Genomic DNA, 15,688 nt, shown 5'->3' with positions numbered 1-15,688 from the left:
TAAAGTTTAATTTTTATTTTGAACGCATCTCTGTAAAAGTATGTATTAATTTTTAATGTATGACACGTTCGCTTCAAGTTTTAGATCGTAACACAACTTTTTTATTTTCATTTTCAACAGTTTCGTATAAAAGAATATATTAAAAGTGAATGTATAACAAAAATCCGTTGTCTCCTACACGCTCTGCTGAATTTTTAGGCCATAAAAGAAAAGTTATTTTCCTTGTGTTCGTTTGTGTTGTCTTTCGACAGACGAATGTGTTAACACAGTGCAGTTCTAAGTTTGTTTTATCCGCTGCCGTACACTAACAATAAGTACAGTTCAGGAACCATATTGCAGTTTGATTGAGCACGTCTAGACCACTGACGCGACCTTCAGAGAATCGAATAGCACAATACAGAAACAGTTCGCAGCGCTCCCACCCAAAACGGTAATTGTGAAGTGATTGGGTAATAGTTATTATTTAAAACATGTTTTTTTTGGGGGAGGCGGGCGCATATAATATGATGTGCCTAGGGGCGCAAAACTTTTAAATCCACCACTGTTATGAAAGCATATGTCAACGGAACTGGAGCATGATGTGCGAAATTGTATTGAGCGAGAAATACACGCTGTGCGACCCCCCCCCCCCACATATATATATATATATATATATATATATATATATATATATATATATATATATATATATATATATATAACGCCTTCACGGCAACAGACCGAGTGGGGTAGCGCAGTGGTTGGCACACTTTGAGGAGGACGACAGTTCAGGACCCGAGATGAGCCATTCAGATTTTAGTTTTCCGTAATTTTTCTAAATCATTTAAGGCCAGTGGCGACTCGTAGGTATAAGAGCTGGGATAAATATGAGAGTGCGAAATTAACAGCATCTGCTGTATAACAATTACGCATATCGACATATTTGTACAATTTCAGCAGCTGTCAATAATAATACTATTAATAATATGCATAACTTGTCTAAAAAAAGGAAGAATTGTTTTTGTGGAATTTTGTTATTTTGTACATAATTAAGCACAGTTTATGGCAAAAACAACGAAATAATAGTTAAGCTATCGCTACTCTTTGTTTCGAATTTTTGTGTAAGTGGGAGTTTTCGTCCCTTTTTATGTTTTCGGACACATGTATAAGAATGAGATTTTCACTCTGCAGCGGAGTGTGCGCTGATATGAAACTTCCTGGCAGATTAAAACTGTGTGCCCGACCGAGACTCGAACTCGGGACCTTTGCCTTTCGCGGGCAAGTGCTCTACCACTGAGCTACCGAAGCACGTCTCACGACCGGTACTCACAGCTTTACTTCTGCCAGAGCACTTGCCCGCGAAAGGCAAAGGTCCCGAGTTCGAGTCTCGGTCGGGCACACAGTTTTAATCTGCCAGGAAGTTTCACATGTATAAGAATCCTAATTCATGTGTTAGTTAACGAATTAGCTTGTGGGTTGAAAATCAGGCATTCTTACTATGCGTCCACACAAATTACGCTTATTATACACTTATTTGTTAAATGCTCGCATGTAGTCACGCTTATATGATTTCGTCACGTTCTCAGACAACGGATCTGGTCTGGAACGCCCTAGTTCCTTTGCTGCTGACTTTTCCTGGTAATTTTCTTTTCTGTTAGCTTTTAATACGGGCTCAACAGCGTTCGTGTTGACACTCCACAGGAAAGCCGATTCGTGCATAGTAGACAACCAACTCCAAACACAAACTGCCGTTTGTGGAAACAATTAAATTCAAGTACAGGGTTACTACAAATGATTGAAGCGATTTCACAGCTCTATAATAACTTTATTATTTGAGATATTTTCGCAATGCTTTGCACACACATACAGAAACTCAAAAAGTTTTTTTAAGCATTCACAAATGTTCGATATGTGCCCCTTTAGTGATTCGGCAGACATCAAGCCGATAATCAAGTTCCTCCCACACTCGGCGCAGCATGTTCCCATCAATGAGTTCGAAAGCATCGTTGATGCGAGCTCGCAGTTTTGGCACGTTTCTTGGTAGAGGAGGTTTAAACACTGAATCTTTCACATAACCCCACAGAAAGAAATCGCATGGGGTTAAGTCGGGAGAGCGTGGAGGCCATGACATGAATTGCTGATCATGATCTCCACCACGACCGATCCATCGGTTTTCCAATCTGTTTAAGAAATGCCGAACATCATGATGGAAGTGCGCTGGAGCACCATCCTGTTGAAAGATGAAGTCGGCGCTGTCGGTCTCCAGTTGTGGCATGAGCCAATTTTCCAGCATGTCCAGATACACGTGTCCTGTAACGTTTTTTTCGCAGAAGAAAAAGGGGCCGTAAACTTTAAACCGTGAGATTGCACAAAACACGTTAACTTTTGGTGAATTGCGAATTTGCTGCACGAATGCGTGAGGATTCTCTACCGCCCAGATTCGCACATTGTGTCTGTTCACTTCACCATTAAGAAAAAATGTTGCTTCATCACTGAAAACAAGTTTCGCACTGAACGCATCCTCTTCCATGAGCTGTTGCAACCGCGCCGAAAATTCAGAGAGTTTGACTTTGTCATCGGGTGTCAGGGCTTGTAGCAATTGTAAACGGTAAGGCTTCTGCTTTAGCCTTTTCCGTAAGATTTTCCAAACCGTCGGCTGTGGTACGTTTAGCTCCCTGCTTGCTTTATTCGTCGACTTCCGCGGGCTACGCGTGAAACTTTCCCGCACGCGTTCAACCGTTTCTGCGCTCACTGCAGGCCGCCCCCTTGATTTCCCCTTACAGAGGCATCCAGAAGCTTTAAACTGCGCATACCATCGCCGAATGGAGTTAGCAGTTGGTGGATCTTTGTGAACTTCGTCCTGAAGTGTCGTTGCACTGTTATGACTGACTGATGTGAGTGCATTTCAGCACGACATACGCTTTCTCGGCTCCTGTCGCCATTTTGTCTCACTGCGCTCTCGAGCGCTCTGGCAGCAGAAACCTGAAGTGCGGCTTCAGCCGAACAAAACTTTATGAGTTTTTCTACGTATCTGTAGTGTGTCGTGACCATATGTCAATGAATGGAGCTACAGTGAATTTATGAAATCGGTTCAATCATTTGTAATAGCCCTGTAGTACATTTATCAACAAGATCACTTGAGTAGAATGCAAATGAGGAGCTGAGAGCCATAAGGGCCAAAAGCACACCGACTTCGACCCCCAATTGAGATGAATGTCAGGGCAACCAGTGCGACAGCTCTAAATGAATGTTCAGATATATGTACAATGTTGGTCTACAGTAGAGATAAACCTGACCCACCATAGGGTCAAACGATGTCAGAAGCATGAATAAATGCTACAGTCTCACAATCGTCGATGATGTGCTTTAGGGTTTTCAGCGCGTCAAATGGATTGGTCTAGGATAAAATCCATAACTTAATGTACTATATCTCATTCATAATTCCACAAAATAGGTTTCTCTATTAGTGTAACTACAACGTATACTGATGTCCGACCTAATTTTACTATCAGTTAGTGAAGTATGTGTGTGCTGCCGCCAGCGAGATTTATGCAATGTGCATGAAAGTCTGCTGCAATGTGCTACCACTTGGTGGCATTGACGTAAGTAAGGGCTAGCAGAGAACGCGGTGAACCGTGCACATTATTTATCAAATCCTTATCTACTGCCGGCCGGTGTGGCCGTGCGGTTCTAGGCGCTTCAGTCTGGAACCGCGTGACTGCTACGGTCGCAGGTTCGAATCCTGCCTCGGGCATGGATGTGTGTGATGTCCTTAGGTTAGTTAGGTTTAAGTAGTTCTAAGTTCTAGGGGACTGATGACCACAGATGTTAAGTTCCTTAGTGCTGAGAGCCATTTGAACCATTTAGCCATCCATATCTATTTGGTCTGTAGTAGCCCTACAGACCAAATAGATATGGATTTGATTTCATGTCAGTTGCGCATACGCAGAAGCTCTAAAACGTGCACACGTGAAGGTGTGCTCGCGAACCTAATGCCAAGTTTCACCTAGTCTACAAGAACAATATATAGTACAGCGCGGTAGATTTAATGTTGTGTATTTCAGATTACCGCATCTACGCTGTATCTAACAGCATTCAAAGAAAATAACCAGTAAATCCTTGTGTCAAAAGTGCTCTTGCGCTCTTTTACAGCAGCTGCCGCTCTTTAAGGCAAATGCTTGGATGGTCCCATCTCCATCCTTCACTTATCCGAGCTTTCGCTCCGTCTCTAATGGCCTCGTTGTCGACGGGACGTTAAAAACTAATCTCGTCCTTCACAGCAACAGCGCGTTGTTCACCGGTGCACAATTCCATCTCGATTGAAATGACAAAGGTTTGTTGTCGAGATGGCACGCACCACTTCTGTTTACTTTTTTATTCCTAAAGTAGCGTGCTATTCCCAGGGTTGCCAAATAGTCCTTTTCACTGCCGCACTTGTTAGAATGGGACGATGGGTTATGATACAGACTATTCTGCGACTACATATCATTTACAGCGAGCCTTTTAACTATATGTTTCGATTCCGTTTTCCTTGTGACTAGTGTGTTGTCCGTTTTCGTGTTGCAGGCCGCAGTCGTCGACGGCGCCACCAGTCGCAAAACCGCTGGGTGACAAGGCTCGCGCCGGAACCGCACTGCCATCTGGCCGCAGCGCGTCGAAAACGGCGAGCGAGGTGACTATCAGCTTGCTTCTCGTGGCAGCCGTCGCCTTCGTGGTGGCGCTGCTGTACTGGCGCTCGCGGCGGCGGAGGCGGCGCTATATAAACTGCGGCACTCGCGGTAAGTTTTGTGTCGGCACGCTCGAGGTCGGACTGTCATAATCGCTGCTCTGGACGAGCTAATAACTCACTAACAGACAATATCCTCCCTTTGTTTACGTACTGATGGAGCTTAAACGTGATGAAGTATGTCGAATAGAAACACCCTGTCCCAAACAAACGGACAACCAAAATATTTTATTGAGCATCCATTTTTCCAGACACACCCTCTCCGTCCCTCTATCCTTTTACGGTCTCACTAACCCCCTGCCCCCCCCCCCCCCACCTTCCATCCTGATTTTTTCTCCCGCCTACACTCTCCTTAACTCCATTCTTTCCCCCGAATCCTTTTGCTTTCCCCCTCCACTGCCTTCCCCACTCCTTCTCGCGACCGCCCTGCTCCCCCCCCTTTTCTGTGTCTGCACCCTCCATCGGTCCCCCGCTTTTTTGCCTTACTTGTCCTCCCCCCCCCTTATCCCCCTCATCTGTCCGCCCCCCATATGCCTTCGTGTCTACTCTATAGTGCAGTGTTTACGTGAGTGTTCCGTGTTACGCATCCCCCCCTTTTTAAGTGTCGCGAACAGACACCATACTATCGCTAGGTGTATTTTCTTAACTCTTGCGAACAGAAACCAGACTGTCGCACGTGTTTTTTAATTTTGCCTGTCTAATTTCTATGCGTTTTAATCACCATCACCGACCCTTTGTTTTTACTTTTTCATTTCGCAATATTCCAGTTTTAAACAGTCAACGTTTTATCGCCTGTTTTATATACCCTCATTATGTTTGTAACTCTTCTGTAGGCTGCAGAGCGGCATATTACACTGCTCCCTCAGTGAGGGAGGGGGGGGGTATCGAAATTAACACAGTGGTGTGGGATTTGACATCAATGAAAATGAATAAATGGGTCTAACATAATAGTGTCTATGAATAAATCCTAAATACATAAATCATCCAAATTAAAATCTACATAATCTAATTTTTCAACAATACAGTAATTAAATACAATAACGGGTGTGTGTGTATACAGATGGAAAAAAATCTCAACACCAAAAAGTAATAAATGTGGAGTAATGAAATTTCAGGAATACATTTACATAGGTAACGTGTTTAACTGATTAAATTGCAAGATCACAGGTCAATGTAAGTGTGAGATACAGCCATTGCACACGTGAAATGGAGGTACATTAACCCGGCAAGGATGTGGTGCAAAAAGGGTACATCAAGGATGTAGAATGTCATATTGACTGATTTCATTTATATTTTTTAAGTATTTATTGGCACTTTTTAACAAAACATGGAAATTAAATGTATGACTTATTAATTAAAGCATTTTCATAGAAATAAACACTATTAAGCATTACTTAATTTTTACATAAAGTCTACAAAATAATCATTTTAACAGCTCTTAACATTACATACTTTTTAAAATGTACAAAATCATTTATTCTCATCAGTAATTCGGATTGTTTTCTAAGTATTTACGAGATAAATCTTCTTCGAACACAAAATGAACAATAAACTTTTGACGTAAGCTGTTAAACATCTCTTGCCATAGCACATTTTGTTGGCGGAATGGAACAATGTGTTTTTGATAAATGTACCTTCACAAACATGAGGTGTCGTACGATGTCTGGCATAGGGTGTATTGGTGCTAAGTTGTCCACTTCTTTTCTTTCTTCATGTGTGGATTTATCATCAAAACGAAGACAGTTTTCAATAAAATGAAAACACTGCCGTGTCACTGGCAGCCGAAATATTTGAACACCTTCTCCGTCTGAAGCCCAGTGGTCAACAGTGTTCTGCCTCCCAGACTGGTAAAATCCAGCAGTGTACAACAAGACTATATAAGCCTTCAGCTCGCTCATGGCCAATTCCTTCATAAAATAATGATTTGCAATTACTTCACAAGCCCCTTTCCTTTCTGGAAGTTTGTGTATTTCAAGATCATACCAGGAGTATTTTCATTGCAAAACAGACTCCTGCATTCAAGCTCTCTCTTTGCTAATATTGCCACTAAACTCACGCCAGATACCTGCCTGATGATATTTTCAGAACGGGTCTGAACTTGTTGTTGAGGTGGATTTTTGCATCACTCGGATCCACCTTTACCAAAATAACACGAACTGCGTACTTGATTTTCCGATCGCTCGACTACTTCTGTAACACACCATCGTGGGCAGTACTTTGAAGCTCATTTAGTGGTATATTATCTCCTTTGTCACTGCCTTCACTCGCATCTTGCTCAGTACCACTACTGCCGCTGCGCTCATTTACACAATCTTCATTTTCACTGCCATCTATCGTAAAGTTGTTTTCACTGTCTGATAATTCCGCCGGCCAACGACGTATATGCTCAGCCTCCCATTCTTTGTTGTCCATTTTGACTAAAAACACAAAAAAACCACGAAACATTAATGAAAAAAGATAAACTGAAAAATGGCACAGAAATGCAACTTCGCGGTTGTGGAAGGATAAAAAATACCCTCTTTCCGTTTGCAAACGTTTATCTCCTTTCATGGACAGCAGCCGAGCTGGCCGGAGTGGCTGACCGGTTATAGGCACTACAGTCTGGAACCGCGCGACCGCTACGGTCGCAGGTTCGAATCCTGCCTCGGGCACGGATGTTTGTGATGTCCTTAGGTTAGTTAGCTTTAAGTAGTTCTAAGTTCTAGGGGGCTGATGACCTCAGAAGTTATGTCCCATAGTGCTCAGAGCCATTTGAACGATTCGAACAGCAGTCGACTGAGTGCGTGTACGCATTAGGAATGGGAGTTCAATAATTACAGCTACTGAGAACTTCGATAATGCGCAACTGCGCAACGAAGAACTACCAACAAAACAGGTCAAATAGATACTACCACATCCTCGCCTTGTTAATAACTGTCGTAACCGCCAGATTGTCGAATGCAAGCATGTAAACGTACGTGCACAGCGTCATATAGGTGCCGGATGTCAGTTTCTGGGATGGAATTCTATTACGTTTCACTCGGATGGTCAGTACAGGGACAGTTAACACTGGTTGTGGATGATAGAGCGGCATGTGAGCGAGCCTTATCTTGTTGGAAAGCATCCCCTGGAATGGCAGCACAACAGGTCCAGTGTGCCTAGCATGCAGATGGGTTGGTTGCAGTCCCTCAGCTACCTTCCTCCTAACCGACATATGGCCATCATTGGCACTGAAGCAGAAACAGCTTCCATCACAAGACACAGCAGGCCTCGACCCTGCCCTCTAATGAGCCCCCGTTTCACGCCACTGAAGTCGCAAGTGGAGGTGGTTAAGGGGTCAGTGGACTGCACGATACAGGGCTTGGAGCTGTCTTTGAAGCAACACATTTGGAACATCGTCGTCCGAGGACACTCGGAAGACGCCTTCCGCAGTTGAAGGCGAAACGTCAGGGGAGAGTCTTATGTACGGACCCCGGCATCTCAGCCCGGAAGTGTTAAGTGATGACATCACCTGCCGTGAAAGCCTTCGTTCTGTGAACAACTGGAACAATTCATTGTTTCAGTGTGATGCCAACTGCTGTACTAATGGCTGCTGCAGATGCAGTACGCTGCACCAGAGCCGTAGCCGAACACAATATGCCGTGTGGCCATCTGGAGCCCAGCCTCCTTGCAAACGTACATTCTCCTGACCGTCGCTGCCAGCAATCGTGTACAATAGTTTCACTCCTGTCAAGTCTCTGCAGTATCGCAGAAGGAACGTCCAGCTTCTCATAGTGACGTGTCGATAATGGCGTGTTTCTCACCTTAAAGGTATTCTTGATCAAGTCACTCGGCCCAATCTCTGAGGTAAATAACACACACACGACCGTTACAGCGTGTACTTAAGGCACACCTCATTTCCATCCTCATAGTGTGCTACTACCGCGACTGGTGCAAAATTGAGTAGATATTAGCTTTCTTACCAACTTTAAATTATGTCGCATAACTCTCTCTCTCTCTCTCTCTCTCTCTCTCTCTCTCTCTCTCTCTGTGTGTGTGTGTGTGTGTGTGTGTGTGTGTGTGTGTGTGTGTTTATATATACACGCATTGGCTATTTTTTTCTCTTGTGTCGAACAGTCATTCCACAAACAGATCACAAAACTGTATGACCTGATGTTTTGTGCATGGTCGTAACTGCACCACCAAGTGAACTATGCATGTCAGTATAGGCAGATTATGAATTCGAAATTGTAGTAAGGAACTACTGACTAAGAAACTAAAATCTTGCAATCTTTGTAGGCTTCAAGAAATCCTGTGACTCTCTAAACAGAAGAACACTCTACAATCACAGGAAAAGAAGAAGGCTTTGGCAATACAGTAACTAAAGAAACACTGACCGACAGAAACAAAGTCCAAAATAAAGTTCCATAGAGAAATTTCTGCACCATTTGAAGTAAAAACTGAATGTAAAGCAAAGTGAGGAATTCTATTCAACTGCATTTTGGAAAAGTCAATAATGGAATGGAATCATAGATTTCAAGAGAAGTGAGTCCAACAAAACAGATTATGATGTAAAAACTCGAACATCAAACTTAACTGTCTTACCTTTGCTGATTATTTAGCAATATTATTGGAAAACATTGATACAGCAACTGAGTATATTTACCTGTCAAAAGAAATGGTGGTAAAGACTGGATTAAAAATTTATTTTGAGAAGACAGAATTTATAACAAATATTCAAAATGCTCCACAAGTCCTTAGCACTAGATACAGTGGAATAAATGTATTGAGTAAGTTTTAAGTATTGAGGTAATTAGTACAGAAAAACATTCTACAAAAAAAGAAAATGGAAATGGAGCATAGAAAATGTAAATGGGTGACCAGTTAGTGAAGGACATGTACAATAAAAAATCAATAAATCTAAAATTCCAGCGTACAACACTGCCTATATGCAGTGGAATGTTCAGTTATCAGCAAAAAGGGAGAAAATGAAGTATCGGAGAAAAGGGAAAAGGATGAGACTATGGAAAATTCTCGAGCCAAGAATTCTCGGGAGTAGATGGATGAGAAATAATGAAGAAATTGAGATCTAAATTGAAAAATGAATCTGATGCTGCTCTCAGGGAAAGGAGAATTTCGATTTATGTCACTTGACTTGAATGCACGTGTGAAGAGTGACAAAAAGTTGACCATTTTTCACAGTAAGCCCAGAATGCAAGTCAATTGCTTCAGGAAAGTGAAAAAAGTCTTAGCAGAACCAGTGTTCTGGAAGCAGAAATTCTAGACAGACTAACTGCTTGAAACAAAATTAGCAACTTCAGGGATTTTCAGGAGAAGATAGAAAGCTATTCCAGTATGGATAGATAAAGGAAAAACACAGCAGAATAGTGAAGAACTACTGGAAAGTCTGAAAGAAGAGAAAATCATGTGGAAGTTGCTTCAGTTTTTATTTGTTAAATTTATATATTATATTAAAAAAATTCTCTTTTCCTTCTTATAACAGTATGCTCACTACTTTGGTCATCATCAGCTATTTTGCTGCTACCAAAACTTATCAGCTAGTAAAGGAATGTGGTTAATACTGTTATTATTATTATATTTTACAAATTTTTCTAATTTTGCACCTGCGTAGGCCTCAAAGATATGAAATAAATTAGATAATACTTCATATATTTTGAGTAAACTTGCAGCTAGGTAAATTTAAATGGTGTGGAATGGGATGCATTCTAGTCAATATACTTCTAAACTGTCAGTAGTTGTTAATGTTAGAATTTGTGTAAAAATATGGAGTCAGTTGTTACCTGTACATTTATTGGTGAGTACCAACATTTATCAAGTGCAGATAATTTACATTTAATTTACATACATAAACATTAGAAATAATTAGTATGTATACCAGATATGAAAGTAGCATTAGTCTCCTTTTTTCTGCATTTTTGTTGTTTATATTATGAAATGCAGTTAGAAAACAGCTTTCAAAGCAATGGTTTGAAAGTGATAAAATATAAAAAGGGTGGAGCTACACATTAAGGTGGGCCGTTTGTTGAGTAAGAAAGTTATCCGCAATGACTCTTGTTACATCAGTAAGCATGTAACACTGAATTATCCTTTAGTAATTTAAAGTGTTCTCAGATATTTGTCTAAAAGGATTCCAAATCACCCAATATGTGGCCTCATTCATACCATCACACCCAATGAAATATGTGTTATTTGGTTTTGATTTTCTTGAGCTTCCTGGTGGGATGTTCTCTTTGTTATTTGGTTTGATTTTTTAATTTTTTTATTACTGAGGTTCATTATTCTCTTTGGTATTCATTTTATATAAAACTTTCCCATCTAATTTTATACACATGTATATTAAAATAACAATATGTAAAATGTCAGTATGCATAACTGAATATACTAGGATCTTGCGTAACTGGGTGCATTCAAAATTCTTTGATAACTTTATAATTTCTGTTACTGCTCCGTTTTGACTGTGTCATTCCATTATGTGTCACATCTCATTACAGAGCCAAATCTCCACTTCTCAAACCCAGTGTACGACCTGGAGGCAATGATGGAACAAACGTCTCTGGTGAAGCTGCAGAATGCTGCAGACGTCGAAGATGGCGATCTCGAAGACTCGGACCGTGACGCAACTTTCCAGAGGAAGTGAGCTTGGGCCAACAGGGCCGTGACATGGATTGCTAATACATGGATCAGGAGAGCATGTGGACCCATCAGGCATAAGAAATCTGTGGGACCCCACAGTCAGTGCTGTAATGAAACTTTCTGTCGTTTGTGTTGCTGGTTTTCCTCGCAGTCCATGAGCTGTGTGTCAGTGCATTGTGATGTCAGAGTATTAAGCATTTAGATAACTAGTGTGTCAGAAATGGAGCTGAAATGTGGCCCAATTCGCTACATCCTAAGTTTTTGCGCATCAGACTGCCTGATGTCAGTGTGTCGATGTTACTTTGTGAAGATTCAAATTTTTTGTGTTTAAAATTTGAGGGTGGCCTCCTTAAAGGGGGAATATTTTGCACTTTCACAGGAAATTGGATTTATTACCAGATGTTCTACAATATTTTTCTTGTGTATGCTGAAATAATTTTCAGTTTAGTAAGATGTTGATAGTTTTGTGTAACATTTGGGTGATGCCGAATGTGAAATTTTTCACCATGACATTTAAGACCAGTTCATTTCCTACAGCTGCAGAAAGATTTTTCTTTTTCTCTATCTCTGTTCTAAGTCTATTTTATAGATTTATTATTGTACATGTTTCTTTTATCTTTTATGACAAAAGATCGTCATGCATTGCTGATGTAATTTCTGAATTCTGTAATTTCTTGTGACACAGTATTCGAACATTGTGCTGAATTTTAAGTCAGTTGACATTCATTACTAACTATAACTGTTTCTTAATGGTAGTTTTATTTTGACAGAAAACATGGTGTGCTATTTATGACTGTCCTTAATGTGCTTCTTTACATGATTTTTTCCCCATTATTAATCATCATTTTCAGCTTGAGATAATTTGCTTGGACTCCAGCTGTGTGTTAGGCATTGCCTACAAAGAACCACCTTCATATCTTTGTGTTACTTATCCAACCATAATTGGATGGTTCCTAAGCTTATGTTCAAAATGATATATTTATTTGAAACTTACATAATTTTTCTTATCCATTTTGAAACTTCCATCATTTTTGTTATCCATACAGTAGGAGAAAAATACTTTGTTCTTGATTCCTTCAGTGTACCTATAGCCCATCGTTATCTTTACACGAACATTTCTTCTTTTGTTTTGTGGACAACCTTGTCTTCAGATACAGTACTTGTTGAAGTCCAGTGTACCTTGTTCCGCTACCATCTCACCTTTGAATCTTCCATCACTTTCAGTGAATCTCGTTACCAGCAACCACTTCTGTACACTATCCTTGTTTGCCTGGAGTTTCCAACTTATGTCACCAGGAATGTTGTCAGGCTGCTCCTGTTAAGACAGATTGCATGGCAGAAGTTAGTCAGTCTCTTATTCCCAAATGGTGTCCATCATTTCCCAGTATCCATCATTTCCCCACCTTCTTATGCACTGTGACATTCTTCCGTAATAATCATCATACTTTCTGTCCTAAGACTTTTTGACAGTTTCTCATTAAAGCTTATAAAGTTGTCTCATATGTAGCCGATGCTCAGCATTTTTGGACATACACAGGACCTGATATGGTTCTGGCTTGGCTCCCCATTATTGTGGTTTCATATTATGCACATCATGGCCTTTTTCATTTTATACACTCTTACAGTTTTTTCTTGTGTTTGACCTGTCCCATAGGTATTTCAGTGTTTCGACATGTTACGTATCCCCCTGAATTGTTTTTCATCTTGGTCACATATTTTCTTTTTAGTTAAAAATTTTGAATTCCATTTTATAAAAGTTTTGGCACAGTTTTCCATCTTTCTTTCCACCTGTGGTGGGAAGATTGGGAGGCCATTCACAAAATGTAGATAATTCTATACCTAGTATTATTTTGGGACATCTGAAAATTAATCAGTGTTTTACTTTTGCCGCTGATGGTCTCTCTCTCTCTCTCTCTCTCTCTCTCTCTCTCTTTAAGGCACAGTTGAAGAGAATGGAACATAGACATAACATAGTCTGAAATTATTATTAATAAATGTTGAATGGACTGGTCATCTCACAGCCTCCCAAACTGATCTGTGACAGAATCGGACAATTGCAGGCACCTACCATATTCTGACCGAGTTGTGCAACACTGAGACTGCAACAAGGGTATTATCCCGAATAAACTCAGGCAGCATAGTCCTGTGAGGTGTTTAACCACACTGTTCTGTGGTATCACCTATTGCTTGCAATCACACAATGATAGGTGTTTCCAGTGTGACCATGAGAAATTGAGACTGATCAAAAATCAGTATTACTTCACACATTCTAAAAATAGAAAGCACTGCAAAATTACAAAACCAGAAATAAACACTGATCAAATATCAGTTTGCAGTTACTGATTCTATGACAAAGCCTTCTCATTCCATATTCTTTTATATGGTCGTTTAAGGTTTATACTGTTCAATATTCCTTTCCTGTCCCAATTTGTCTGTCATATCTCTTGGTATTGTGGCATTTCTGCGTTTAACTCAAAGCTTGAGAAGACACTACAATTTAATGGATGTCTGAAAATTTGCCACTCTTTGCATTACATGCTGAGAAAACATGAAAGCTCTGTGGCCTTTGAAGTCTGATTGAATTGTAGTAATTGGATACCTATTACATAACATAAAATACAATACATATTAGTAAATGACATGGCAACAGAAGTAGTTGGAGATGTCATAAGGGTTGCAAGAATCACTCTATATTGACTGGCCACTTCTTGTGTAGCAGTCAGACTGCTGTGATAAATTATGTGCCTTCTGTGCTAATCTAGTTAGCGATTTTTGTGCGGTGTGTGTCAACGGAAAATAAGGTTGTTCTCTGCCTTTGCTTGTGTCTGAAGTTGCTAGATCATTTTCATATGGTAGACTGCTGTATGGCAATAGCCATTTGATGTAAGTTGTCTTGTGTTGTGTTTTTTTCTAGTTTTTCAATGTTAATGGCACACTTTTTGCTGTAAAAGTGTATTACAAATAAATATGTTTCAGTACTACATCTACTTCTGCACCATGCCAACTTTTTGCTGGGAGCTAATTTCAGTTAAGGATTTATGTTTTGTATCTTTGTACATTTAACAGCTGAAATGTTGCTACCTATGCAGCAAAATAACCCATAGCAGGCAGAGCAAGCAGGACATAAAAGCAGACTAGCATTAGAAAAAGGGGCATTTGTGGCCAAGAGAAATCTACTAGTATCAAACACAGGCCTTAATTTTAAGAAGAAATTTCTGAGAACGTACGTTTGGAACACTATCGTATGGTAGTGAAATGTGGACTGTGGGAAAACCAGAACAGAAGAGAATTGAAGTACACTGGAGAATCAGCGAGGAAAGGAATATGTGGAAAACACTGACAAGGAGGGGGGACAGGACTGTAGGGCATCTGTTAAGACATCAGAGAATAACTTCCATGATAAGAGCATAAAAACTGGGGAGGAAGACAGAGTTTGGAATACATCCAGCAAATAATTAAGCCATGGGTTGTTAGTGCTTTTTTCTACACTATTAGTGCACTAACATTTGTGACTGGGCACTAATGACCTTAGTAGTTGAGCGCCCTAATAAAAAAAATAATAAAAAAACCTCCAAGACTACAGGGTTGGCACAGGAGAGAAATTCGTGGTGGGCCACATCAAACCAGACAGGTGACCAGTGATTGATGGGGGGAAAAAAGGACTGGTATGGAATCCAATATAGATGGGAAATAGTTCAGACACAATTATGTTGTATGACGTGTGGACATTGGGAGAACCAAGAGGATTCAGTGCTGTGATCACTCTCTAGATTGTGCCTGCAGAGAAAAACTACAGAAAAAAGTTTTTTGTTTATTGAGCCTCATCTGTTTTATGAGAGCAGCTTTTTTTCCTCATACTACAGTTCTCACATCAGAGGTATTTACAGAATGATAGTAATTTTAATGTGCTGAATAGTAACAAAATTGTATTAAGAAAATGAAAACATGATTTGAAACAAGATTTAAATTTACCTACTAGCATCGGGAATAGCAGCACTGCCGAAGAGGTACGGACAATACTACTACTACTACTACTACTACTACTACTACTACTAATAATAATAATAATAATAGTAATAGTAAATGTGTGGTGTAGCTAAAGACCTTTGCACTGAAAAATACGACTCTAAGCCAGTGAATGTCTAGCATTAAAATATAAATTAGAAATACTGGAAAGGTGACTCATTAGGAAAATATTAGGTGCACTAAAACATTTGGAATGTTGGTAATTATGAACTAATTTGTTAAAATATAGAAAATGTATCAGAAGTAATGAGAGAAATGGTTAGAATTCTTTGTACATTTACACTGAATGCAAGATGGTAAATTAAACAAAGGGACCTTCAAATATTTGTGTGATAAGAGGTCAAC

General features: G+C 40.1%; 1 protein-coding gene across 3 annotated transcripts in view; it reads left to right on the top strand.

The window, feature by feature from the left end:
* LOC126215047 (mucin-5AC-like) overlaps window positions 1–12,107 on the top strand; it is a 270,054-nt gene extending 257,947 nt beyond the window's left edge. For 2 of the 3 annotated variants that reach the window (XM_049941687.1, XM_049941688.1), the window contains 2 exons: window positions 4,546–4,757; window positions 11,176–12,107. In XM_049941687.1, coding sequence (XP_049797644.1) covers window positions 4,546–4,757; window positions 11,176–11,321 — 358 coding nt within the window. In that variant the 3' untranslated portion in view covers window positions 11,322–12,107. The remainder of the gene's footprint in view (window positions 1–4,545; window positions 4,758–11,175) is intronic. The other variant, XM_049941689.1, reaches the window with a different exon arrangement.
* The last annotated feature ends 3,581 nt before the right edge of the window (window positions 12,108–15,688 follow it).

This window comes from Schistocerca nitens, chromosome 12 (assembly GCF_023898315.1).
Source record: "Schistocerca nitens isolate TAMUIC-IGC-003100 chromosome 12, iqSchNite1.1, whole genome shotgun sequence".
NCBI lineage: Eukaryota > Metazoa > Arthropoda > Insecta > Orthoptera > Acrididae > Schistocerca > Schistocerca nitens.
Note: the sequence above shows the minus strand (reverse complement) of the source record. Positions and strands in the feature narration are given on the sequence as shown.